The following is a 27,461-nucleotide window of genomic DNA, read 5'->3' as shown; positions in this document are numbered from 1 at the left end:
TGATGATGATAATTTTTACACCTTCTGTGATACAATATATTGCTTTGAATGTAAGTTGTAAGTAGCCAAAAATTCTCATCTCAGAACTTAAACTTTTTCTGTTAATAAGAATATTAAAACAGTTATATGCACCACTTTTGTTACTTGAGGTATATTTCAAACATATTGCATTTCATGCGATAGTCCAAGTCCCGTTTGTAGGTAAATTCTTATCAATGCTCACGTAACTAGATAACGGGTCACATGAAGAAAATTGTGGCACCAAATTAGAAACTTTGTGTATATTAAATGTATTTGGCCAGAATACCGACTGTCCTGTTTGGGGTTTTTGTTGTTCTCCCCAGTATCTGCAGCCAGATTCCCGGGGAAATGGCTTGAAATAAGCCACAACCACTTCCAGCCATGTCCCTTCCATTTCACTACTCACTAATGGTCCTACACCATGCAGTCTGAGTTACTGATAGCATTGCTAAGTAAACAGTGATTAAATAAAATATTAAAATGGACACAGTCCGTAAGAACAGTAATGCATTTGCCAGCTTAGTCCTCGTAATGTCTGTGCGTTCTTACCGAAGTGTCGTTCTTCCACTTGTGAAGGCGCCCCAGAATTCCGGATGACACAGACAGCTCCGTTTCAGATGGAGGCTGCGAACAATAGGAATACAGTACGTTACCCTAATAAGTAACGGGTATCGCTTGAAATGAGCCCATCACAGTTGCCGCGCGGTCTAAGGCATGAAAAGTCTTCGCCCGCTCGAACTTTGTAATCGTGGGTTCCAGTCTCACTCAAGGCATGGCTAGGAAGTGACAAATGCATTGAGCGTAATATATACATATGTATCTCTTTTTACTCTACAAACTTGTTCGAAAAATTTCTCCAAGAACAGTGTTCAGTGAGTGACTACTGTTGTTCGAGATGTTAGCAGAAGAGGGTGAAGGCCTTCATGTATAGTGTCCGTCAGTTTTCTCCTGTTGTAACCACAATTTGACAGTCTTAAGGAAGAGAGCAGTCTTCTGGGATGTGGCGCCGTGTAGGTATGGTGTTAACCGCCGTTTCGGAGGAACGTATCGCCTCAAACTTCAAGGTAGAAGAAAAAAGGAGAAAATACGCAAACGAAGAACCGGTGTGATCAGGTGCAAATAGACTATTTAGTCTTCGCTTTAGGCGTCTTCTTTTTTCTCCTACCCTGAAGATGGAGGTGATACGTTCCTCCGAAACGGCGGTTAACACCATACCTACACGGTGCCACATCCCAGAAGACTGCTCCCTTCATAGTCACCGCCGTGAAAACCTCAAATCTTAAATGAAGTTCTCTAAAAATCTCTGACTCTCCTACGCGTAATAGTAGATTACCTGCACATCATGTTATAAAAAAAACTGTACCAGCATGCTAGACAACGGATATTGATGGCTGCTGCCTAGGGGGTAGAGTAGCAGCGGTGTGAGGCTCACCACTCACCTCAGTCAACGTGATTTACAGAGATTTCTTGCAAGCGCGAAATCTGGCGGATGAATCGGGCTTCCGTTCCTGTCATATTGGGTCGACCCTCAACGCAGAAGTTTGCTTCACGGCCGCGCTGTCCATGAAACACTACAACAAACTAACCTGGTCGCCCATGCCGGTGATAATAGGACGGTTCCAGTAGGCTGCGAGACGGGCCACAGGTTCCAGGGCGAAGGCGCACGCTGGTCCTATGAAAGCGATGACGTTGGCTTTGAAGTGCATGTCGGCGGCCAGACCTGGGGCGATGTTCCCCGAACACGATGGGTAACTGCAGCAACAGATTGCAGAGGACCTGAGTAAACTCACTAGCCTCGTTTCACTTATGAAAGCAGCACTATCCAATAGTTCGACGTGATCTGTTTTATGTAAATCATTTTACGCTTTCTTCACTGGTTCAATAAAAATTAGTGCAATATTCTTATTTTAAAAGTGGTTTCCTCTGTAAATTTTCTGAAAAGAAAGGTTGTCATTCGTGAAGAGATATTAGATTAATTATTATATTCACAAAAGAGTTATAAACAAAAAACACAAACTCCGTGGCCTGTAGTTCACAAGCGAACTATACCGACCGAGCGACCGCCGCTTGTCGACGGAGTTAGTGCCGACTTCTGTAGATAGATGTCGCGTGGTCGGCGCAACAGATCTCCTCGGCCGTTAATGTCTGTTTTCTAGACCGGAGCCGCTATTTCCTTGAAATAGCTCCTCAGTTATTCTCACAAGGCTGAGCGAACCCCGTTCCAGACCCACTACTTAGAAAACCTGGTAGCGACGGGAATCGAACCCGGACCCCTGGATCTGTAGCCTTGAACTCTTGACAACTAGACCACAGAGACAGTCTTAGAGAAGAATTACACGTTTGGAAAATACACGTATTCCGGCTGGAGTACAATTTTATGTTCTTTGTTTTACTCTCCGTACAATGTCATAGCCACATACTGCCCTGCAAAATGACGTCCTCCCTACGTTCCTTCTTCAGCAATGTTGTCCGTACGTATTGTAACCAACGTATGGTACATGCCCGATAAAGTCAAAATTAACTATTAATTATGGTAAACAAATTTTGTCAATTTATTTTTTCTGTATCTTAGAGCGTTTTTCAGATTTTCAGGGTCTACTCAAAGGCGTGTCTGGCTTGGCATGAGGTGAGATAACCCTCTCTATTCGTTCCCGTCATGTATCCATACAAGGAGATAATTTGTAGACCCCAGCGGACTTTAACATGTGGCAGAATGAAAAATATGATTGTATCATAAAATAAAACAAAAACACTGCCTCTCCCACTTCATTATTCGTGAGAGAGAACTAACAATGTATAATTTGTAGCAGTTGTTGCATCAATTAGGGGTATTATATGAGTTCTACAGGAAGTCTATTCATGGAGAGCAGGCGTATATATTGCAATCAGTGTAAGCTTGCTTCCAGCGAAACTACAGGTCAACATGTGCGAATACGTTGAATTTCGCAGGTTTGATTGCGAATAGTGTCAATTGCTGCAGGTATCGCAGATGACAAGTGCAAATTTGTCCCTGTGCTTATGCACCGCGCCATGAAAACGTGTGAGGAGTGAAGAATAAGGTTCACACATTCTTAAAATGAATTCCAACGGGCACTTCATGTGAATAGCAAGAGAGACAGGATGTTTCTATTGAGTGCCAAAAGTTTTAGGTTTTTTGAAAACGGACAGATCAAGCCTCCAAGATGATGGAGACACAATCTCTGCTCCAGACGGTGAACACTGTCCAGGAGCATCAGAACTTCAAGTGTCAGGCCATTGTCCCAAACCGTCAGAGGTATACGATTTTAATGCACAACTTCTCCATGGCTGATTATCTCAGGCATCTCCAGAATCCTTCCGAACCCCTTACTAACCGCTGGGTAACTGGAGAGAACTGAACTAGAAGCTTTATTCTTTACTCACGAATACGTTCCTACTTTAACAAGTTTGTTTTCTTGTTGTGGTCTATTGTTTCCTTGTTTTTGTTATGATGCAACAAAACTGAGATTGAGTCATCTTAGATTATTTAGCGAAAATCTTTCAACTGTACACATTTGAGAGTGACAAGTGACGTAAGATGACGACCATGACGCGAGAAAGTAAGGAATGGAAGTTCTTGCTAAGGCATGATAAAGTAAAGTAGAGCGAAATGTATTCAGCTGAGTTTCGTTACAAACATAAAACTGTGTCCACATAGCGACAGGTGCTTCTGGGACACAGTTTAATGCGTACAAACATACAAAACTACAGTACCTACAGACAATACGTATAAACCTCTTTAAGTAAGTTCAGTCGCTATTACTATCACTACCGATACCACAACCATTGTACCATAACTATTTTTGCTCCCAATCAATTTTCTCATTTTTTATTTCAGCTTCCAACTAACCTCAGTTGGATGAAGGTACTATAATAAGCAATATTGGGGTCTTACGATAATTTCATACATTTGTTTTAAGTTACTGAACTGGTTTGTATGGGAAATGCATACAGACATTCTGTCGTAAACACTGAAAGGAAGAAACTACTTCCAGCCTCTCGACAAAGCTGGAAGAATAGTAATAAAATGGATCCTAAGAAATAAAGTACGTAGTATTGGACCCGATCAGCTTGCTCAGGAGAGGGCACGGCTCTTTTAATCGCGGTAATGAATATTCCTGTTCCATAAAATGCAAGGAAACTCTCAATTGGCTTAGTCTTATGTACATCGAAATACAGAGCCTGATATTCTGAGGCACAGTTAGTGCCTCGTAAGAATGGCTGGAAGGAAGTAAAATTTAAATGGATTTAACGATGTCTGCAGTATTCTAAATGAATGTTCTTACAAAATCTGTTCTATCAATAAGTGCAGACAGAGCAGGCTCAGAATGTTTCTACTGAATTACTCGCGATGTATTGGCCAGGATGTGTAGCTACAGATGTTTACTTATTACCGGAAGAATGATCCAGAATGTTCAATATTTGGAGACTGGCAGATGTGTCAGCAAACAGGCTGTCAGGCTGATACACCCCAAGTTTGTGAGCTTCATACTAGGGGAGTTGTACATATTACAGCGTGAAAGTTATTTCATTCCCGGTGATAAGGTTACCAGGGACTCAATAATCAAAATCACAAGTAACCTGACTTCTACTATCATTAATGGTATATCAAGATCTTTACGATAATTTCGTTTCTGAAAAGAAGTATGACAGAGATATTTTCTTTATAAAATTAATATAAGAACTTCACAATTCTGTGCAGGTGGTTTCCAATGCCAGGGTTGGTGGCATTGACTCTTTTTGATTATTTAAAATTGAATTATCTTTGCAATAACATTGAAAATGTATCTCCACATATAAAAAGGCCTATGAAAATGAAAAGTTACATCACATTTAAACGGAATTTATACCCTACTGTTAAGGAGCATGAGGTGGGCAGGGTATGTAGCACGAATGGGGGAGTAAAGGAATGCATATAAGATATTGGTGGGAAAGACAAAAGGAAAGAGACCACTGGAAAGAACAAGGCGTAGGTGGGTGGACAATATTAAAATGGATCTTCGAGAGATAGGATGGGATGGATTGGATTGATCTGGCTCAGGATAGTAACCAGTGGATGGAACTTGTGAACAAGGTAATGAACCTTCGGGTTCAATAAAATGCTGGGAAATTCTTGAGTAGCTGCAGATTTGGCCTCTCCTCAAGAAGGGCTCAGCTCCATGGGTAAGTGCTACACACTAGTGAAGCATGCAGGCTTCCTCATGTCATACTGAGATGTTAGGACTCCGAAGTGAAGCAGAGCGAGGCGTGGAGGGCGGACTGAACTGCGTACAGCCATGCGAGGAGGCGTTGTGCAAATAAGGGATCCATAAAAACTGTGCATATGGAAGCGTGAAAGCAGAGTACACAAGTATCAGGATATCGGTATATTTACACAACCGAAAGCTTGCAGACGCGCTTCCATTTTCATAACTAAATTCTGTGCGTGTGGTATTCCCACTCCTTTCTCTTGCTCTGAGTAAGGTGAAGCTGTCCCTGTGCTTAACTAATTAACCACTACGCCATGAAGACGGTTGGGGTAGTGAATGTATAGATACACGTATTCTTGAACTCGGCACTAGTTGGAGTTGAGTGATCAGCTTCACACCCCGGCCGCTTTACCCCCAGGGAGTAAGTCCCTAATACCCATTGGATACAGGAGGCTGGGGGGCGGCCCAGAACGGTATGGACGACGTGGCGAGGAGTAAAATCTTGAAGAATTCTGTCTTCTGGGATGTGGCGCCGTGTAGATATTGTGTAAACCGACGTTTCGGAGGAACGTATCGCCTCCATCTTCAGAGTATATAAAGTTGCCACTACCGTAGCCGAAAAGCGGCGGTCGCTCGGTCGGTATAGTTCGCTTGCGGACTACAGGCCACGGAGTCTTTTTATCAGGCAACCCGACATCCACATCCACGAGACCAAAGCAGACAGATCACGCATGCAGGCAAACTACGAGTAGCACCTTACAACAAGAACCTCAGAATGTAAACACAAAGCCTGAGGAGCCAGGGTTCCCCGAGTGACCTGTGCTTCTATCCACACGTCATGATTCAGCCAGCCGATCAGTTGTGAGACTGTCGCCGGCCTGCAATGACGTGAACGCTGAAATTGAGGGAACTACGCGTTGAAGGCCGTTACCAGACACCGACTGGTGAAAACACAGCAGACAGAAGACTTAGTAAGTGTTGTAGTGAACTGCCGAGTATGTGAATTAGCTATAGCGCTGTAGTTACTTGTAGTTACGATCTGTACGTGTTCAGTAAATCTGATTACCAACCCAGACCCCGTCTGTAGTTGCTCTATCATGTAACAGTATGATTATTATTGCAACGGACAACGGTAGCCGGAACACATAGTCCTATAATGGAAAATAAGTATGGAAATAAATAACTAAATTATGTTATAATCGACTTTTACACTTCTTCTTTCAGCGTGCAGACGGAAAGAAATTTCATCCTTGAGGCGGAAGATCACGTGTCACCAAGATATAGGTTACATACTTAGGCTTACAGTGAGATAAGAAGGAGGTTCCGAAAAGGTCAGGATGACACAACAGCTTAAGAATTTTATGTATGTAATGAATATAGGCTGTTTAAATTGTCCATACAGAATTCCCCTTGAGAAGTTACAGCCGAAAAACTCTGCTGATAAATGAATACGAATGGATATGGTGAATATAATCGCAGCTTGAAAGCATGCCTGTAAATATCGTAGTATTTTGGTTGTTCGGTTTGGCACCACTGTTAGATGCATCATCCGTTGAGTGTTATAAGTATCGAACGAAATATCTTCTGATGATTATGAACGATAAAGGGCAATAATGTGGAACAATTATTAATTGAGCCGGTCACGGTGGCAGAGCGGTCTAAAGCATGTACTGTCTTCGCTCGCTTGGAAACCGGGATCGTGGGTTCGAATCCCACTCAGGGCATGGATGTTTAGTTTGTGTGTGTGCGTTTTTCTGAGTTTGTGTACAGGTAGAGGCCTTGCGACGAGCTGATCACCCGCCCAAGGAGTCCTACCGAATGTGTAAGACCTAGAAAAACCTAAGTGAACGGAGAAGTTCATGGAGGTAGGCCTAGGCCCACTGGGGCTGTAGTGCCAAGGAAAAAAAAATATTAATTGTGAGGCTGGACAACGATACTTTTGAAATTATGTAAGTTTCATGTAATGATAAGATAAAAATGAATGCTAAATATTTATAGAGTCTGTCACCATTCAACTGGAGCGAGAAAGAGAGAAGACACAACGTCACGAAGCTGTGTTACAAAAAAATTGCTATGTAATTCAAATTTAAAACCTCCCGAATCCAGCCCATTTTATATTTTCGGAAAATTTAACCACCACGAGATATCTAGAGCACTTCAAATTTTCATTCTTGTTTTAATTACGTTTCCATCTCCTTACTTTGGGAAATTTGACTAGCAAAATTAACCTTCACACGTCTCAAGCACACATGCGCAGTGGCGCCTCATAATTAATATCTCCACGAAAAGAAATATCCTTTTAGTTGTGTTTAGACTAGCATTGAGGCGCTTCGTAACGTGTACGCTTCTCCAAGTATAATTAGAATGATCAAGTCAAGGAGGATGAGATGGGCAGGGCATATAGCACGAATGGGGGAGGAGGAGGAATGCATATAGGAAAGCCAGACGGAAAGAGACCACTGGGAAGACCAAGGCGTAGGTGGGTGGACAATGTTAAAATGGATCTTAGAGAGAGAGGATGGGATGGTATGGACTGGATTGACCTGCCTCAGGATTGCCGGCTCCTGAGGAAGGGCTCAGCTCCATTAGGAAGTAAGCTACATGTATTGTGGTCGCAAAGCCGCATTCTTCGGTATCTATTTTCCTCCATTTCTTTGAAGGAAGACCCAGAATGGAAGTCAAGTATAGTGTTCGGTAACTTTCATGTTTATGATTCTGTGCATTTACTATTCTTTACTCTGTTGACTAATGGCTTCATATATTATACATGTATGTAGGTGTAGTATCTGTTGGGTAGAGATAGCGATATTTGTTACCCTATAAAGAGGATAATGCTCTAATTTTACGCGCAGAAATATTATCCTGCATTTCCTTGAAATCCAGCAGGCACTCTTAAGTTTATAGTATTTTATTAACTTGAGTGGTCTGCATTGCAGTGGCTTCAAGCTGATCATTAATTGTTCTATAGCAGCCCATTTCAACAAGTTCATTGCTCCTCCTTCATATCGCAGTCCTAATGAAGGGAAAGTACAGGGCACGCGGTAGCGTACTTGGTTCAGGCACAATGCTACAAGCTGGAAGGTCGCGGGTTCAAGTCCCGATGAGTTGTATTTTTTTCAATTGACCTAATCCTTCCAGCCGCAATATGGCCCTGGAGTCGATTCAGCCTCTAACAGAAATAAGTACCAGGAATCTTCTTGGGGGGTAAAGGGCGGCCGGCGAATAAGGCTCACAAATTTACCGCCATCTGTGAGCCGACTGTCTAGAAAAAATGTGGGAGCCTCGACGTCCCACAACCCTATGGGCCTCCACGCCCTGTTACAGGGATGTCTTTAAGGCAGGAATAACGTGAACATGAATACAACCTCACAATAAAGATCTTTGTCATTTTTTACTCTGCTCAAAATTTTGTTTGGGTGATCGACTCAAGGAAGATGAGGAGAACGTGACGTAAGAATCGCGATTGACATGGGAAGTGCATACCGAAATGTTAGTAGGGATACTCTAAAGGGAAATCAGCATGGGAGATGTAGGCATACATGAAAAAATAATACAAACATTCCTCTAAACGAGACAAAATGTGACGATGTGGATCACCTTCGACTGCATCAGGAAAGAAAACAGCGGATGGCTGTAGTTAACACGCTAATAATTATTCGGATTTTATGAAGGAAGATAAGTTTTGGTGAACGTAGCGACTATAACATTTTCAAGAGAGGCTCAGTTCTATGAAATTAGTGCCTCAGTTGCTGTAGAATAATCTGCTCAAAAAATTGCAAACAACAGATTCAAAAACATTTAAATAGTAGCAGAGAATGCGTATTGAAAACTCAACGAAAATTCTCTCACAGTATCACAACATAAAATATATTTATCTTCTCTCTTCCTGCCATATTCCTCTGCCATCTTTTATTTGCCCTAGACATGAAAGTGCCGATCACAGTGGCCGCGCGGTCTAAGGCATGAACAGTCTTCTCCTGCTCCGAACACTGGGATCGTGAGCTCGAATCCCACTCGAGACATGGATGGCTGTGTCAGTTTATTCTGTGATTGTGTTGTTCTGTGTGTAGGCAGCGGCCTTGCGACGGGCTGATCTCCCATCCAAGGAGTCTTATCGACTACGTATAGATTAATAAACTGAAAAAGCGGCCAAGTTCCACAAGGGCTATAGAGCCATAGTTAGATATGATAATACAAGTGTATATGCACATCAGGCCGGTCACGGTAGCCGAGCGGTCTAAGGCATGTACTTCTTCACTCGCTTGGAAACCGGGATCGTGGGTTCGAATCCCACTCAGGGCATGGATGTTTAGTTTGTGTGAGTGCGTTTTTCTGTGTTTGTGTACAGGTAGAGACCTTGCGTCGAGCTGATAACCCGCCCAAGGAGTCATACCGAATGTGTAAGAACTAGAAAAACCGAAGTGAACGCAGAAGTTCATGGAGATAGGCCTAGGCCCATGGGGAATGTAGTGCCAAGGAAAAAAATATGCACGTCAGACTGTGTGAGTAACTTCTTCCTCTGTGAGTGCTCGAACCACAGTTAATCATAAACCTTTCCCTATTATGCACATTTTTTTCAGGTGCCATTCAAGCTGGCGAATACATTTATTAGGCCTATGTATTGTTCTTTTCGCAAAGTGCAATAATCGAACGCATATAGGAAATTTCCGTTTCCAACCCTCTCTCTGCATGTTTCGCCCCTGAAACCACTAATTAAATTCTGTACTAGTGATCTACACTAATTGTTGCCAAGCACGTACAGGTTGGCTCGTATCCCTTCAGTGATTCCCATTATACACGAAGCTGTGGACGGACATTACGTTCCAAGTGCGTTCGCAACCATGCGGAGCGCCCACTAAGTTCTTTCCATCAATCCATCCGTCCGTCCGTCCGTCCGTACTTCTGCTGGTACGTATGAGGCAACTCAAGGATAGCTGAACGAAATATCATGAAATATTTATTTTAGGAGTTTCACTAAACTTTGTTAACATAATCCAATTTTGTTTCAAATTGGACAAAAATAACTGACACATAACGACCTAAATACGTTTCTGCTTGGACCTCGATGTTCTCGCTAATATTTATCGGAGAAAAATGTATTTGGAAAATAGAAACATTATGGACAAAAATTAAAAGCACACCTTATATCAAGTACAATTTTACCATAAGACTTATGATTTTAGAGATAATTAAACCAACGTGACGCTAAGCACCCATTTCTGAATGTATGTAATCAGCATCCAACAATGTGTTCTGAACTTAACCGAACGAAGATTACCCAACTCTCTCTTTCGAATAATATTGCTCGAATGTTCCTCGCACTAAATTTATGGGTTCACACGTCGAAAGATGAATTAGTCCCTGTAATCATGCTTAAGCTGGTCACGGTAGCCGAGCGGTCTAAGGCATGCACTGTCTTCGCTCGCTCGGAACCCGGGATCGTGGGTTCGAATCCCACTCAGGGCATGGATGTTTGTGTGTGTTTTTCTGTGTTTGTGTGCAGGTAGAGGCCTTGCGACGAGCTGATCACCCGCCCAAGGAGTCCTACCGTATGTCTAAGATCTAGTAAAACCAAACGCAGAGTTTCGTGGAGGTAGGCCTAGGCCCAAATGAGGGCTGTAGCTTCAATGAAATAAAATCATGCTTAAATTTTTAACGTAGGCTACAGAGATTAAACCGAGTAGAATGCTGAAATGTTTCAATTTTTCAGAAACATGGCAGTCGCCATTTTCAGGTTGGATATCTCTGAGGGGTGAGGGTTGGAAGTAGTTCTAATGTAGATATTCTAGATGACCCCAAAATATTGTAACATGTTGCGCACTGGAGGACACCCCCTCCCTACCCAGCAGTGACGTGGCAGCTCTGGCCACGGTGACGTGGCGGGTGAGTCAGCGCTCCGCCCCCCCCCCCCTCCGCACTGTGACATGGCACGCAACGCCGCTGTCGACACGGCGTCAGGCAACAGCGGTACTCATTACGTAACAGCAAACACTGCGACTATATAAGGGAACTACACAGCCGCTGAAGGAGTTAAAAAGTTAAAAGTGTATCAGCCGCCGAAGTGAGTTCTCCAGTCAGCAGTGAACGAGTTAGAGTGTGTGATCAGGAGCGACACAGTTGGAGTATAGCAGCAGTCGCGGAAAGAAGAACCGGACGTGTGTGTAATTGTGTAATTGGGAGTGTGTAATACAGAGAGACTTGTATAGGTCTCGCACTGTGAATACGTGTAGACTACTGAGAACAGTGTGAACAGATTATTGCGAATAGGGTTATAAAGTGTGAAACCTCGCAACAGTGTTGTAATTAATTGTAGCCGAGACTGGTAGGTTGTTAAATAAACCAATTAACAATCGAACGGCGTCTTCAGTAACTAAACACGTCACAATATTATCCCTAAAGATACTGAGTACCATATATGCAGAAACGCTGGGAAATCTTCAAACTTTTATGCGGCTTATTATCGAAAGCCGAACTTGACTTAAACGTTAAATTTCCTCAGTGGAAACTTCAAGTCAAGAAATGCAATTGTTTCAACAGAACATCCCAATACTAGACGTCATGAAAATCCATACCGCTGTTCTCGAGTTGTTTCATGCGTACAGACGGATGGGCGGCGAGGTCGTATTAGGTGGTCCGCGGGGGTGAGAATGTGCATTAAAATTTTGAAATTTTTCTTATATTTCCTTTTGGTTAATGTTTATTTTCGCTACCTCGTCTATTTTGTCATTTTAATTATACTGTTTTTTGTTTTGGGGGTTCTCCAAGGAACAGAAGTAGACTCATGAGATGTTGTGTGTGTGTGTGTGTGTGTATGTCGGGTAAACCGACTCAGCAGATGTTCTGTTGCCAGAAAATTGAGCTGTAAATTTTGACAGTTTCCTTCTATAGCTATAGAGTCAACAGAAATTTTTCCATTGAGCCAAACTTATGCATTGTAGCTTTTGAGCGACACTTTGCAATAACTGTATACGCACGCTACGAACATGAGAAGTTTTTGAAAGGCAGCTTTTCAGATGATGATCTGGTGGTACCTTCTTTCGACAAAAGTCAATAAGTTACTTTCGAGTAAATTTCTGCAGTTTGTTGCTGCTATCTTTCAATCCTACCCAACTAACTGAGAATGGCTTTGTATTTCTTTTTCATGGAAACGACAAACTTCCCCTGGTTAAAGTAATTATATTCACATTGTGCAAAGAACGTAAGATATGATTATTTATATTTAAAAACATACCTACATTAATAATCCGATATAGCGGAGTCGGTTAAGCCGCTGGATACGAGCTGGACGATCGAGGGGTCGGACTTGCAATCCCGGTAGGGTCAAGAATTTTCTCTTCTCGACATCACTCAGACCGGCCCTGTGGTCCACCCAGCCTCCTATCCAATGGATACAAGGGGCTCTTCCCTGGGGATAAAATGACCGGGCGGTGAACCTAATTATTCACCTCCAGGTAGTACAGAGGTCAAGAAAATGTGGATGTATACATCCACTCCCCTATACGCCTCCATTGCATAGTGCTTAATTAGTTAAGTACAGGGACGAATTTACCTTTTCTACCCACATTAATATGCGTTCTGGCTGTCTATTAGTATGTAAGTTGTGAAGATGTAAATTTATAATTCCTTTAATCCGTACGATATCAGGATTCTACCAAATATTTCGACTCTGAAGCTGGTGTTCCGTAGTTGCTAGGGGTAAATTTCTATCCTGTTGCTAGGCATATTTTTCATTCAAGGAACGGGAAAAGAGCAAACATGATCTGAACTCTCTGTTCGTTAAGGCGTAGCTTGAATTTTACAACGCTCTTGACTTTGTTGCTAACAGAGACAGACATTTGCTTCAAATTGGACACTTTATTTTTACAACGTGAGCAGTCCTCCCAGTCCCACCTTCTGTTATGGCTACCATCCGTTTCAATTTTCTTGCATTATTCATTAGCAGAAAGGACGAGCACGGCGCAACCTCATGCCCGTCTGCAGACAATTAGGAGTCTCTTCTATCATTGGTCCCCGAGCCTCGAACCTGCTTTACGTCATCGTATAAGAGTATCCAATATGCACACAATTAAAAATTAATTATTAACTCTTCCACAGCCATGGGTCAAGTATTTGTCTGTGTCCAACAGCTGTTGCTAGTAATGTCCAGTCTCTTTGCTTTATAACTTTGACAACTTAGTTTATTACTGAATTCCATGGCATAAACTGAAGCAGAAATTGTTTTTTTAAACAGGTTTTTAGGTGTTTCTTGCACTAAGGCTGTCTCGGAATATGTTGAACGTATTATTCTGCTGATGACGTGACAAGAACAGTGGCAGTAAGCACTGATGTATTTTAAAGTTTCTGCAGACTTTTACGTGGATTCATTTCGCATTTTCCCCTCCTTTGTCTCGTATTTCTTATTAATTAAATTTTCATGTTTCCATTCTATATTTCTTTACATATATTTATATATATCTACCTATTCTCATTTAACGTTCTTTGTCGCTTGAATCCTTAACTTTTTCGTTCTTTGTTTATTTATTCACTCATTCATTCATTTTAGAGTTTTTGTTTCTTTCTTACAAATAAGTCTACATGCCCCAGAAATTAATTAATGTGTGAACAAATTAATTACGTTTTCACAGTATATTTTCATTAAACGAATCATTACCTCTTTAAATAGAAACAGAATGATGGATAGTGTACGAAACAATAATTTTATTACCTTTTTAACTACTCAAATTTACTGATACTCTCAAACTATATTGCTTTCAGATAATGTGCACGAAGAAATTCTAGACACGTTGCAAAAATTTATTTTATGGTTTGCTTTAATCGAAAAATATTTTGGTGTACTGTCGACTTAGGGATGTTACCTGTGGCCAAGCAGTTTTTCCCTAGCACTAGCAGTCCATCAAATTATCCTATACTCCCAGCAGGGCTTAACTCCCTGTACTTCCAGTCACAAAGCGTGGCAAGCAGAGTAACTCTCAGCCAAATTATAGCCAGCGCACCCTCAAACTGGATGCTCTGAAGTGCACTTAATTTTGAAAATTATATCTTGCTACAGCGGTTTTAATTTATCTGTAAAACGCCATTAAGTGGGTCTCTTGTTACCACCGCATGGCGCGTTCTCAAGTTGTGGTTGAAGAATAATACTTCAAGATATGGAGGATATACTGACCAAGCAGTCACGGAGAGCCGACAATGGGTGGTCATTCAACTTGCACCTTTCTTGGGAGACTAGCAAATCCGAACCGTAAAAATCAGAAATTTACGAAATATTAGGTAGGGCAGTTTTGCAATTACAAGTATGAAATATTCTTAGCGATGTATGAAGTTTAAACAAAATACTAAATCTCTTTTGTTCTTACTACTACATGCTGCCCGCCTTACATTTCAAGATCAGCCGTTTGAACAGCGTACAATTCGATTTGAGAATTCTGAGTTAAAAAACAAATGTATTTTTATAAACTTACGATATGTAGATTCGTGGATTCCTAAACAAGAACTTCTAGGAAAAAGGACCTTCCATCTTCCCATAGAGAGGGAGTAACTATGTATGTTTACATAACACGCGGTGTTGTTGATATTCATTCTGTTATATATAGAAAAACTTCAATGATTTCAACGAAGTAAGATTTCAATACTTTAATAGAGCAGATGCGTGTTCCAGGCGAACAGCGAGGCCTGTGCATCTCCCCATGAAACCGCATTCGGTTCTATGAATTTTTCAGATCTTTTCATGAATTAATGCATGGGCGAAACATATCTAAGTATTCCAAGTAAACATTTGCGGACAACTAAAAGGAATGGACCTCCAGCTGCATATGTGAGGCTAACAATCCTCTCATACTATAACTTACTTTGTTAATAAGTTAGCAAAAAGTTTCCCGCTCATAGTTTTTGGACAGGGTAAAATGTCGGGATTTTCTGAACATGCCGACATACGTGAGGGTTTCTTAAATGCATGTAATTTATTGACCAGCTGAATGAATATTAACCTCTAAAGGAGGATTATGCTGCATATAGTTATAAATACGAATTAGCATAATTAATAAAGCTGCTAGACGACCCAGGTTTTAATCTCTGCAAGAGTATAATTTATCTCAATATTATCACATTCAGATATATTTTGGGGCTCAATCTTTCCCCGGGATATAGAATGATTCATCTAGTACCGCGACCTTGAATGTTTGGAGCTTTGGATTCAGGCTTTCATGTGCCTAGAAGCTGTAACATAACACTATCAAAGTTCAGTTGCACCAATATTTCTCCCTGAAAACTCACACTTCTGGAACTACTACTGCCTACGTGGCTTTGTTTCAGAAAACGTTATTGGCAGATGACAATCATTCTTCTTTTCGAGAATAAAATAATTTACTGCAGCTGTTCAAATTCCATGTTCTATTCAAAATATTTTGAGTGCCTCAGACGTCAGTCAAATTTCTCTCCAAGGGATCACTTGGTTTGATGGCGTTACGACAGGAAAGTGAAATTGTTTTCTCGTTTCTCTTGAAAGGAACTAAAGCGAACGTTGCTCAGGCGACACAGTGTTGTGACTAAATCCATGGCAAAGGCAGAGCTCTGTTTTGCATTCAAGAAATCCTGCTTTCTATTTTCAGGCCAAGAACTGAGTATCCTGCCAGATCTTTAGGTTTTTCCTTCACTCTCTATAAGGGAATGCTGAGAACGTGTCCTGGAATTGAATTCAGACAATGGCTTCCACTTGTTTCGTAATCAAAGTTGCACAGCCACTCTCTGATTCTTCGCTTGTAACTGTATGTATGTATGCATTACTACTGTGCTAACAAGAGTAGGGCCTGCAGAGTAACTAAGTTGCATGCTTAAAGGTATACTGAAATTGCATAGGATCGGTGTAAGACATCAGAACTCATATTCCAGATGTGCTTCTCCATAAAAACAAGTTTTACGTTAGTGTTGTACTGCAGCATCCTGTTGCACTTATCACTTACTGTTTTTAATTAGTTCTACCGACTTATGTGGAGTCATTTATTAAAACTTAATAAAAGCTAGTCACTTTAAAAGTTTTCACGATATGTTTCGACCGAAGTGGTCATCATGAGGTGTTAAAAGTTGTGGGTGAGGAAACATCAACGCAGAATGACAGCAGTTTCCTTACCCACAACTTTTAACACCTGATGATGACCCTTTCAGTCGAAACATATTGTGAATACTTTTAAAGTGACTGACCCTTATTAAGTTTTAATTACTTGTTGGACGTAAGACTGTAGAACTAACTAAAACATTAGTTTTACATTAGGATTGCAGACTCTAACTTTCTCGAAACGCTAAATTTGAATTGGTTCACCCTGGTCCGTCACACTGGCAATAGTATCAGAGATAATCAGCTCCTTCCAGTTTGACTGATAAACACGAACCAAATCAGGACCTCAAGAACAAGGAACATCCTTACTATCACGCCAACAGAAACGTTCGGTTGAATTATGTTCAGCCGTGACATGTAATCGTTTAAGAATAATGTAATGCGTCCTGCCTGCATGGGCCTGCCTGCTCAGCAACCGGTCTCTTGAGTTAGTGCAATTATCTTCCCTTTCGACCAACACTGATAACGTAGCTCGTATGTTTTTTTTATTGCTAGTGGGGTGGGACTAAGTCCCTTGTACTGCGGCCACTTCTGGCCTATTGTACCAGCCCCAGATGATAGGTGAGGGTGATTGTGGAGCAATTGGCGGGGGAAACCGAAGTACTCGGAGAAAACCTGTCTCAGCGCCACTTTGTCCACCACAAATCCCACTTGACCAGACTCCGGGGTGGAACCCGGGCCGCCGCGGTGGGAAGCCAGCAACTAACCGCTTGAGCTATGGCGCGGCCTAGCTCATATAAGTAACAGTCTTAATAATTATGTCGACAGGATATTTTTCAATAGGAATTTAAATGTGGTGGAGCAGATATATGCCTACTACTTGGAAAAGATATCTCTATAATCTTATGGAATTATACTATGCAAAATCACCACAAAATATAGGTAATTTTGTATTATATTAATATATGCTTAACAGAGGTACTTCGTGCTTTTCTTCAGTTTCTTCAGAAAATCCTACCTAATTCAGCTCTTGTTAAGAACTCCCATTCCATACGACTTTGCCTAATCTCTACGATCGAAACAGCGTCATTTTATAACCTATGAATCAACAACTCACTTTCCTCTTTTGAAGCGAACGAAGCACGGGTCACGAAATGGCAGAGATTAACAAATAAAGAAAACTCCGTGGTTTAAGTCCGCGACCGCCGCTTGTCGGCGAAGTTAGTGTAAATTTTTGAGGGTACAGGGCGTCGCATTGTCAACGCAACGGATCCCCACGGCCGTTAATCTCAATTTTCTAGACCGGAGCCGCTGTTTCCTTGAAATAGCTCCTCAATTATCCTCACAAGGCTGAGTGTACCCAGTTCCAGACCCACTACTTCTCAGAAAATCTGGTAGCGTCGGGAATCGAACCCGGGACCTCTGGATCTGTAGGTAGGAACTCTGACCACTAGACCGTAACTAGATGGAAAGTCAGGAGGCAAGCTGTAACACACAAGCTGAGGCACCGTACCTGGCTTGCTGCTTGTGAAGCCTGATGTTGTGCTGGCTGAGGAACTCCTTGTTTACCAACTCCAGTGCCATGTCCACAGCAGGTCCTGCCCGTTCCAGATCAAACGGCGAGTCAAGGCTGGATGCCATAAGAACACCAACATTGTATACTCGCATGCCCTCAAAGGAGCGCAAACTGTCTGTGGTCAGTGCCCTTGTAGAACCAAACAAAGATGTAGAAATCAAGGTTAAATACAAACCACCTGTTATCAGCAACCACCTAAGGGGCTTCGAACTCGCTTTTTCCATTTAACCGCTCTGAGTTTATGCCAGCATCGAGTCAATTTTAATTTAATTGCCAATTATAAAATACTTTTCGCTTCGTAACCTGTCAGATTCTGACCGACTTGGTCATGTCAATGTGAGGAACTGAGTCTGCCGCTAGTACAGAGTGCAGCCACCAGAGTGGAGACTGGAACAATCGGTTGCCATGGTTACAAGCTTGCGCTTCTCTACGGCGCTTTCAAATACTAAACATGCTCAGCGAAATCTCGACGATGGACCGCTAATTTATTGGAGATCACCAAGTATAATATGCCTTAGATCTGCGCTCCCTATGTAGTACATTTACAGCGTTGTGACGCTTCAGAAGTGTTTCTCATCCAGTGGTCAGCGGGCAGACGCCGATCTGCGGATTAACTTATGCCGGCCTTCAAATTCAAACAGCCCTTGTAACATATTGTAATAATAATCCTTTCTTTTATAATTCTGTGTATGTCTTTCCGTTTCTGGTCTTGCTGGGTAAATTTAATCGATTTTACAGTACAAAAGCGATCTATGTACATACTGTTTTGTTGGCTGATGACCATTTTATTTATTAAGGGATCGCTAGAAATAATAATCACGGGAATATTCTTTCATTCATCAGTAATCTGTCAGACGACAGGTCCACAGTCTCTTCCAAAACAGTTCCTCCACTTGATGCGATCTAGAGCTTTCTCCTTCAAATGACAGTATCCTCTTCTGTCCCCAAGGTCATCCAGCATCTTCTTACGTCTTCTTCCTCGTCTTCTTGTCACTTCTATCCGCCCCTCTATCTTTCCTTCGATAACTTCCTTTAGAAGGCAGTTTCTGCGTAAAACATGACCAATCCAATTAGCCTTCCGTTTTCTTATTTCGTGTAGGATATTCCTCTGCTCACTGATTCTAAATAACACTTCTTAATTTCTCACATAATCGGTCCAACTGATCTTCTCCATCCTTCTCCAACACCACATTTCGAAACTTTCCAGATGCTTCTGATCTACTGCCCTAAGTGTCCATGTTTCAGCCCCATACAGAGTTATGCTCCAAATGTAGCATTTCACTAGTTTCTTCCTCAAATTTAAGTCCAATTTGCTGGTAAAAAGATTCTTCTTCTTGCTAAATGCAGCTTTTGCCATGGCAATCCTGGATTTAATTTCACTAGTACACCTTCCATCATCTGTTAACAAGCTACCCAAATATTTAAAACATTTCACATTCTCCAGTTGTTTTTGGTCTATCTTTATTGTGACTGGGGTTGGTTGTCTCGAAATTTTCATTACTTTTGTTTTCTCCACATTCATTTCCATGCCATAGCACCTTCCAATTTCAATTAGTCTATCAATCATACCCTGTAGCACAGTTCCTTCCTTAGCCATTAACACAAGGTCATCTGCATATTTCACAGTTTGAATAATTTGCCCTCCTAATTTGAAGTCTCCGAGCCCATCCAGAGCTTCCTTGGTAAGGCTTTCGCTGTAGAAGTTGAACAAAATTGGTGATAAACAGCATCCTTGTCGAACTCCTCTTCCAATCTTCACACTTCTTGTCTCCCCTCTGTCCAGTCGCACTCTAACTTTCTGATCCATGTACAGTTTACTAATCAATATATTAACAAAATTCACACAATTAAAAATAAATGTTATTATCTGAATGCAGGTTTTTAAGACAAATCCGAACTAATTTATATATCCTCTTTTTGGTCACTATGTGGTCTAGTTCCTGGAAAACTATCTTGAGGTCCCCAGCCTCGTGAGGATAACTGAGGAGCTATTTCAAGGAAATAGCTGTTCCGGTCTAGAAAACCGAAATTAGCAGCCATGGGGATTCGTTGGGCTGACCAAGCGACACCCTCTATCCGCTAAAGTTGGCACTAACAAGCGGCTGTCGCTCGGTCGGAATAATTCGCTTGCGAACTCAAGCTACGGAGTTTCTTCTTTGTGTATTTACACCAACACACCACACTCATAAGTTGTCGCAATGAATGCAATTCTGGTGCGTGCTCTCCATACAAATTTAGAAAACCGCAAAACTTACAGAGTAATTCCGCTGTAAACAAAATGGGGGTTTTCGGTTTTCTCTGCGACGTCTGTTCTAAATTTTTCTTATCTGCTCCGATGAATATTAAACGAGTCACGAGCTGAAATGCATGACTGTCTCTTATTTACATCCGATTTTAACGAAAATTGGAATATGTAGACAAATACTCATATTAGAAAAGCCGCGCTCTAATGCGCGCTCTGAGGGGTTGCGAGTGTTCTAAAGAAGGGGAAGGAACGAGTACTTTCGCTAGTTGGGCCTGTTTACTGCATCAGTACGGGCTGTCGCCTGGCTTCACTAGGCCCGAGCGAATGCCTGAAATTTTGTTACTTCAATTTTCTTTTCCTTGGCACTACAGCCCCAATGGGCCTAGGCCTACCTCCATGAGCTTCTCCCTTCACTTCGGTTTTTCTAGATCTTACACATTCGGTAGGACTCCATGGGCGGGTGATCAGCTCGTCGCAAGGCCTCTACCTGTACACAAACACAGAAAAACGCACACACACAAACTAAACATCCATGCCCTGAGTGGGATTCGAACCCACGATCCCGGTTTCCAAGCGACCGAAAACAGTACATGCCTTAGACCTCTCGGCTACCGTGACCGGCATTATTTCAATTAAGCCCCCAGTATTCCAACACATTGGAGCTCCAGATTATATACACATGCTGATATTTATATTTACGTGACCATGAGTCCTTTAGAAGCTATATTTGGTCACTCTGTCCAAAAATTCCATCACTTCATGAATCCGAAAATGTATTATCGTGTTCACAACAGCCTGTCACCGGTCCTCATTTTGAGACAGGTGAATCCAGCCCACACCTCCCATCCTATTTCTTCAAAATCCATTTTAATATCATCCGCCTACGCCTAGGTCTTCCTCGTGGTCTCTTTCCTTCAGGGCCTACTGCGAAAAACTTGTATGGACTTCTCCCTCTCGTGCGTGCTACATTCCATGTCAATCTCATATTTAACTTGATCATTCTAATACTACTTAGTAACGAGTATAAAGTATGAATTATGCTACATATTGTGACATGTGGACTTACTGCCAAGTAACAACTATGTAAATAGGTGATTGTGCAACAGCCGTTGCTAGGGAACAGCTCTGTGGATACGTTGTTTCCACGGCAACGGGAGAACACGTAATAATGCAAGAGACGTTTTCTCTGTGGTCCTTGTCTGGGCTATATAACGAGGACAAGTAGTTCAGATGTTGGCGAAATTTAGTGCCTGGGCGTATGACTGTGACACCCTCTTCCTGGAGGATATAAATACGGGATCTAAACCTTCACGCTGGGGGAATCTCGAATCTGAGGCAGTAAAATATGGTCATGAGTCCCGCGGGACACAGACCCGAGAATGACTGCCCTGGCGAGGACCAGCGGCAATTGTAAACGACAGACCCGTCCTTTCGTCAGAGAGGGTGCCCTATATCAACAAACTGTCTGACGGTAATAAAAATCTGGTCTTCAGCCTCAGGTGGCGGCTTGAAACCAAGATAGACTGGCCGACTGACCGTCGGTCGTAACATAAATTTGAGCTGTTGTTGAGTCAGTTGAGGGTTGAAGCTGTGATAAGGGAGAGGCTGGTAGCTGAGGCCGGGATACCGTATTTACGCATGTATAGGCCGCGTGCGTGTATAGGCCGCAGCACAATTTTCAGACAGAAATTATAGAAAAAATAATTTTATTGGAATATTATTTCAGGAGTAGAACACCCTGTATTACTAATTATGAATATAATTTTTTTTAAATGAAGTGTGATTTCGAATATAAGCCGCACCCCAGTTTTCCTCTTGAATTTTTGGCAAAAAATGTGCGGCCTGTACATGCGTAAATACGGTATATTCGGGAATCCAGAGGAAGGTGGACGTCCATAGTTGAAGCCGCTACCAAGTAACGGCTAGTGAAGACTGATAAGACTTTGTGTGTGCTGTAGTTACAGTGATCTTTGGAATGTGTAACTCAGTAAGACTATTGTAGTTATTTGTAGTTACGTGTGTAAGTGTTCAATAAATCCAATCACCAACCCAAACCTCGTCTCTAGTCACACATAAACACTTGACTATATGTTTCTGCCTTATATAACAATTTTGTCAATTTATTTTTTTAATGTCGTACTCTGCGGGTAGAGCATTAGTTACAAATATTGCGGACAAAGAACCCAAGAAAATGGCTGGACTTAAGAGGAGTAATCTAAGATACTTGATCCACTCAACAAGTAACTTCCGTGATTTAACTTCTCTTGTTATGATAGTAGAATCGAGGGGGTTCCAGTGGGCATAAGTTGAGCTAAGGTGGAGAGAGAGAATTGATGCAGCATGTTAGTGGGAAACGTCCTTTAAAACGTCCACTGTGAAGACAGACAAAGTATGACGAGAACATTAGGAAGTATTTTGAGTGAAGAGGTCATAAAGACCAGATCAAGCTCGTGTCAGATGCGATGGCGTTGATCTTTTGTGTTCTACTAACAGAGAGTTACTGCAACATCAGCACACGAAGTTCCTTAGATGCGTTTGTAAAAGTTATGCTTGGAACGGAAGACGCTGGAATAAAGAAGAAGAAAGAGAAACAGTGTCAAGAAAACCTAATCAGATTCATAGCAAAGACCAGAAGAAAACTCCGAGGCCCCGACGAGAGCAAACAGAAAAAGAAGTCATGAATTTAAATGTCATCCGGACCCCAGGGTCCATGTAGGTGACACTTCTTCATCTTGTAAGAATCTTATTGAGCTGGGAGGCAAGGATGATTTTTTTTCTTCCTCTTCGCTCCAACTTTGGAGCACAGGGTTGATTTCTCAGTCTCATTGATCATTTTACAAACGGTAGGACTCCTTGGATGGGTGAGCAGCGCCTCGCAAAACCTCTTCCTAAACACAGGACTACACAGACAGAATAAACGCATACACACACCAAACATCTATGTCTTGTGTGGGATTCGAACCCACGCTCCCCGATTCCGAGCGAGCGAAGACAGTACATGCCTTAGACCGCTCGGCTACCGTGATTGGTAGGGATGAAATAGGAGGGTTAAAATGACCTACTTTTGAGTGATGTCGCTATACAGTGACGAGGATAGCCTCTGTGTAATAGTTAAGTCTGGAAATTTTTTACAGTGATGTAATTTTTCAGAGTGGCGCCGAAGCGTCATTAGGGAGCTATGAAATATCACTGTATACAGCAACAGGACGCCCAGAGAAGCTTTAATTGAATGTCATATTCAGAAGAAATCTGCATCAACAATCCGTTTAGTTGTGATGCCTCTACAAAACGCCACTTCGGTCCTTGTTGTGCTTTAAGGTTGAAAACACGACCACTCTGGAATTTCGAGCATGGATACTGAGCGGACGACAGTCGAACTAACCCCAAATTTCAGTTGATCGGTTTAGAATTAGCTACGTACCTGAAGAGGCCAGAATCATAGCGAGAAAGCAGACTTGCAGAACACCGGCTGTCCATGTGAGATTGGAGACAACGGGTGGTAACGCAGCTGGTGAAAGTTAAGCTCTGACTTTGCTTAATTAAGCACCATTCTACGAAGATATATAGGGAGGTAGAGGTATAGTTCCATCATTCTTGACCTCGGTACTAGATGGAGGCGAGAGGTTAGCTTCACGCCTCGATCGCCTTACCACCGAGGAAAGAGTCTCCCCTGTACCCATTGGATAGGAGGCTGGGTAGGCTCCACAACCGGGCGGGGCGACGTGGAGAAGAGAAAATTTTTGACCCTATCGGGACTAGAAATCCGACCCCTCGGTCGTCCAGTCCATAGCCAGCTGTTATACCGACTGAGCTATCCCGGCTCATTAATTATATGCGTATAATATAATATTTTAATTTGAGCGTAATTTCTTCCTTAAAATATTAAATATTGCATATTGCTACATTGACAAGTTAAGAAACCTTACTGCAGGAGAAGAACTGGTCTGAAGCTTTCGTCTACCCATCTTTCTGTCCATCTGTCAGCCTAACACACCTTTTATGAAATTTCCACGGTGAGTTCATTTCTAAACCTCAGTAATGTATAAGGGAACATTACTAATTGTTCACAAATGAATATGAAATGGCGGGAAAACAGGGTAGATCAGAATTATATAAACACTGTTCTGTAGTTTAATTCAATCTTCTAAACTGCACATCGCATAGAAAATTTGCAAAAGCAAAATAATTTATAATTGCCAGCATTGCAACATTATGAAAGATGCACTAGACTCCGGGTCTTGTATCTCAGTCTGTGTTGAGTACAAGGCAGACTCCTTGAAGAATCCAGTGACTTTCATGCTCTTTGGTTGCAAGGTCCACCTGGAACACGAGACCAGCCCCCCTTGCGTCTCTGCGTCGAGAAGTTATATACACAGGGGTCCGAAAGGTATTCTGTGAAACAGGAATTGTACTAAATTAAAGACATAAATTAAGGAGAGAGTGAAAGTTTATATTGTACACTTAGCAGGATTCTTCGGAAATAGGAATTAGGGCAATAAAAGTAAAATTTTAACATCCATGTCTGAATATTATTTTGCGATAAGCTAATGTACTTATTTAATGTGTTTATTCAGAGAAATTGAAGGAAGGATTTATGCTCTGTTTAAAAGTACATTATAATTAATACATATTTATACATATGAACACACAAATTAGCGTGGGTGGAAACTTCGTTTAATTTTTATGGTAAAAAAGATACCTCAGAACTCCTTTCGTGTTTTCATAAATGCTTTATTGATTGGTCAATTTCGGTCGGAAACCCACTGCTGATTTTTGAGCATACAAGTTAAAAATTGTATGAATAATCCATAAATTTGTGCTTAAGTATCTCAAAAGTTCTTGAGCGATATGTTTAGGCTCCGATAAAAATTTAAGCAATCATACTAGAGGTACATACATGTAAAGTGAAAGTTATTTTTGTTTGACTTAGCGAAAATTGGTAAACTTTGGTAAATTCTAATGAAAATTCCCTAATAAACATTTCAGGAAAATAGATCACTCCCGCTTTCTCCCCCTTCACATGCCGGCCGTTACTATCAGCAAGTTCCTCCCAGGTCGCACTTTTTTGGGCTAATTTTTGTTTCGCGCCTCATTAGACGCCGCAGGCCTATCACTCAATCATGGAGCTGAGCCCTTCTTGAGAAGTCGCCAATTGTGCAGCTAATCAAGAACTTTCCAGCATTTTATGGAAGGTTCATTACCGTGTTCATAAGAGCCCTCCACTGGTGCCTGTCCATACTATCCCATCCCAGCTCTCTAAGATCCATTTTAATATTTACCACCCACATATGCCTTGGTCGTCCCAGTGGTCTCTTTCCTTCTGGCTTTCCCACGAATATCCTATTGGCATTCATATTCTCCCCCATTCGTGCTACATGCCCATCCCACCTCATCCTCCTTGACTCGATCATTCTAATTATACTTGAAGACGAGTACAAGTTATGAAGCCCCTCCAACCTCCTGTCATTTCACCTCTCTTCGGTCCAAATATTCTCCTCAACACCCTGTTCTCAAACACCCTCAGTCTATGTTCCTCCCTTAATGTCAGAGACCAGATTTCACGCCCATACAGAACCACAGGCAAAATTATAGTTTTGTATCGTAGTTCTATAAGCAATGAAATTAACAATCAAGAAGAAACGAATCCTCTCCCCTGATATTGTTTCTGTACATAAGGACGCGTTTCTCAGCAAAAAGAGACAAACATAGAAAGCAACTTTAGCAGAGAGTAAGATTTGAGGTCTTCACGGCAGTGACTGAAGAATGCCGTCTTCTGGCATGTGGCACAGTGTAGATATTGTGTAAACCGACGTTTCGAATGTTCTTTTTTTCTACCCTGAATATGCAGGGGATACGTTCCTCCGAAACGTCGGTCAACAATATCTTCATGACCCCACATCGAAGAAGACGGCTTTCTTCAAATTTAGCAGAGGCTTAGCAGTGTTACTTACTTGCAGCTTGCGTCTGTGGACCTCTATTGGAATAATCAGCAGCATAGGCAGTTCTTCAATAAGCACTCTTGGGTGGGATCTCACTAAACATTGTCTCTGCTTATCCCAGTGAGCACCTTCCAAGTATAAACCGTGCACAAGACAACCCTAAAATAAAAGCAAATGGCGCAGTGATTAAACATAGTATAATTGGGGTTCAATAAGAAGTCATTCGTTCCTCTAGTCTCTGGAGTGTCTTCATCGTTTCTGTAAATGAGGGGTGGGGTATCGAGTGTTTGCCGTATAACCTATATGCAGCAAAGTAAGGCTTCAAAAGTCGGCCGGTCAAACCGAGATTAGAGTCCGCAGTCAAATCTAGGTTAAGTACTGCTTCTGTAGTTATTAACTACAACATATGATGTTTTAAATTAATGTAAATTACAGAAACACCCTGCGTCTCCTTTACAAAAGCAGATGGTAAATGCTCATTATGGACATAGTCTGTCTTTGTTTTGAAAATGTGAAATACACTAATACGCCCTGTGAGCAAAATACCGGGTTTTAGTGTTAGAGCAGGTTGTGTATACAGTAACCACCTGCTGCAAGGCGTAAACACGATGGGTCGCAATTAGTCAGTACTTTTAATGAATGACTAAACGTTGCTCGACAGGGATTCGAATCTAGGTAGGAGCGTTGGGATCTTTCTCGTCACCAATATGTATAGAAAAACTTTCGTATATACTCAGTTTACTGTACGTACCAAGGGATAATTTCTTTTGTGTTTAAAGTGGCCGGAGTGTGAGGCTGACCATTCACATCCATTTTGAGGCCTGGAATGCGTGGAGCCTTACATTCACGCAACAATTCCTAATGTGGTACTTCGGATCAGGTCCATATTCCATTTTTTGTGTGCATAATGCAAGGATATAACCATCTATGAATTTGTTCTGCTTATCTGTCCTGCTGTATTTCCTGCATTGTCTCAACAGAGACAATAAGAATTACACTTCAAGCCAACTTTTTCCATTTGCAGTAATTGCTCATTTAGAAAGGCCCGTTTCTTTTTTCCTGCAAATCTTGTCTGCTTTCCTTCTTGCTTCTTTATACGCCTCATTTCTTGCTCTTGTTGGTCTTTCCATATAATCCATATATTTCTTATTCTTGAGGTTTATACTCTCCCTGCATTCCTCGTTGAACCATTCTCTATTATTCTGTTTCTCTTGATATCCCAGAGTCCTCTCGGCTTCTGTAATTATTGCGGTTTTAAAATCTACCCATATCCCTTCTACCGTTACTTCTTTATTTGCTCTACTGTCATTAATTTCTTTAATTTTATTTTGAAATGTTTCTCTCTTGTCACTCTCCGTAATCTTGTCAATATTAAGTTTCTTACATTTCTCATACTGCTTAGATCTTTGACAACTTATTTTACATC

The 27,461-nt window shown here is 41.6% G+C and overlaps 2 protein-coding genes across 2 annotated transcripts in view; both read right to left on the bottom strand.

Moving 5' to 3' along the window:
• The window catches only part of LOC111864828 (atrial natriuretic peptide receptor 1), a 62,289-nt gene extending 44,127 nt beyond the window's left edge, over window positions 1-18,162 (bottom strand). Inside the window, exons 1-3 of the mRNA XM_023852362.2 lie at window positions 17,789-18,162; window positions 1,608-1,773; window positions 571-645 (exon numbers count right to left, since the gene is read on the bottom strand). Coding sequence (XP_023708130.1) covers window positions 571-645; window positions 1,608-1,773; window positions 17,789-18,075 — 528 coding nt within the window. The 5' untranslated portion in view covers window positions 18,076-18,162. The remainder of the gene's footprint in view (window positions 1-570; window positions 646-1,607; window positions 1,774-17,788) is intronic.
• A 6,096-nt stretch (window positions 18,163-24,258) lies between these two features.
• LOC111864824 (dynein heavy chain 10, axonemal) overlaps window positions 24,259-27,461 on the bottom strand; it is a 136,110-nt gene continuing 132,907 nt past the window's right edge. The window contains exons 74-75 of the mRNA XM_033751598.1: window positions 26,048-26,194; window positions 24,259-24,488 (exon numbers count right to left, since the gene is read on the bottom strand). Of these exons, the coding sequence (XP_033607489.1) occupies window positions 24,342-24,488; window positions 26,048-26,194 (294 nt within the window). The 3' untranslated portion in view covers window positions 24,259-24,341. The remainder of the gene's footprint in view (window positions 24,489-26,047; window positions 26,195-27,461) is intronic.

This window comes from Cryptotermes secundus, unplaced genomic scaffold (assembly GCF_002891405.2).
Source record: "Cryptotermes secundus unplaced genomic scaffold, Csec_1.0 scaffold1769, whole genome shotgun sequence".
NCBI lineage: Eukaryota > Metazoa > Arthropoda > Insecta > Blattodea > Kalotermitidae > Cryptotermes > Cryptotermes secundus.
Note: the sequence above shows the minus strand (reverse complement) of the source record. Positions and strands in the feature narration are given on the sequence as shown.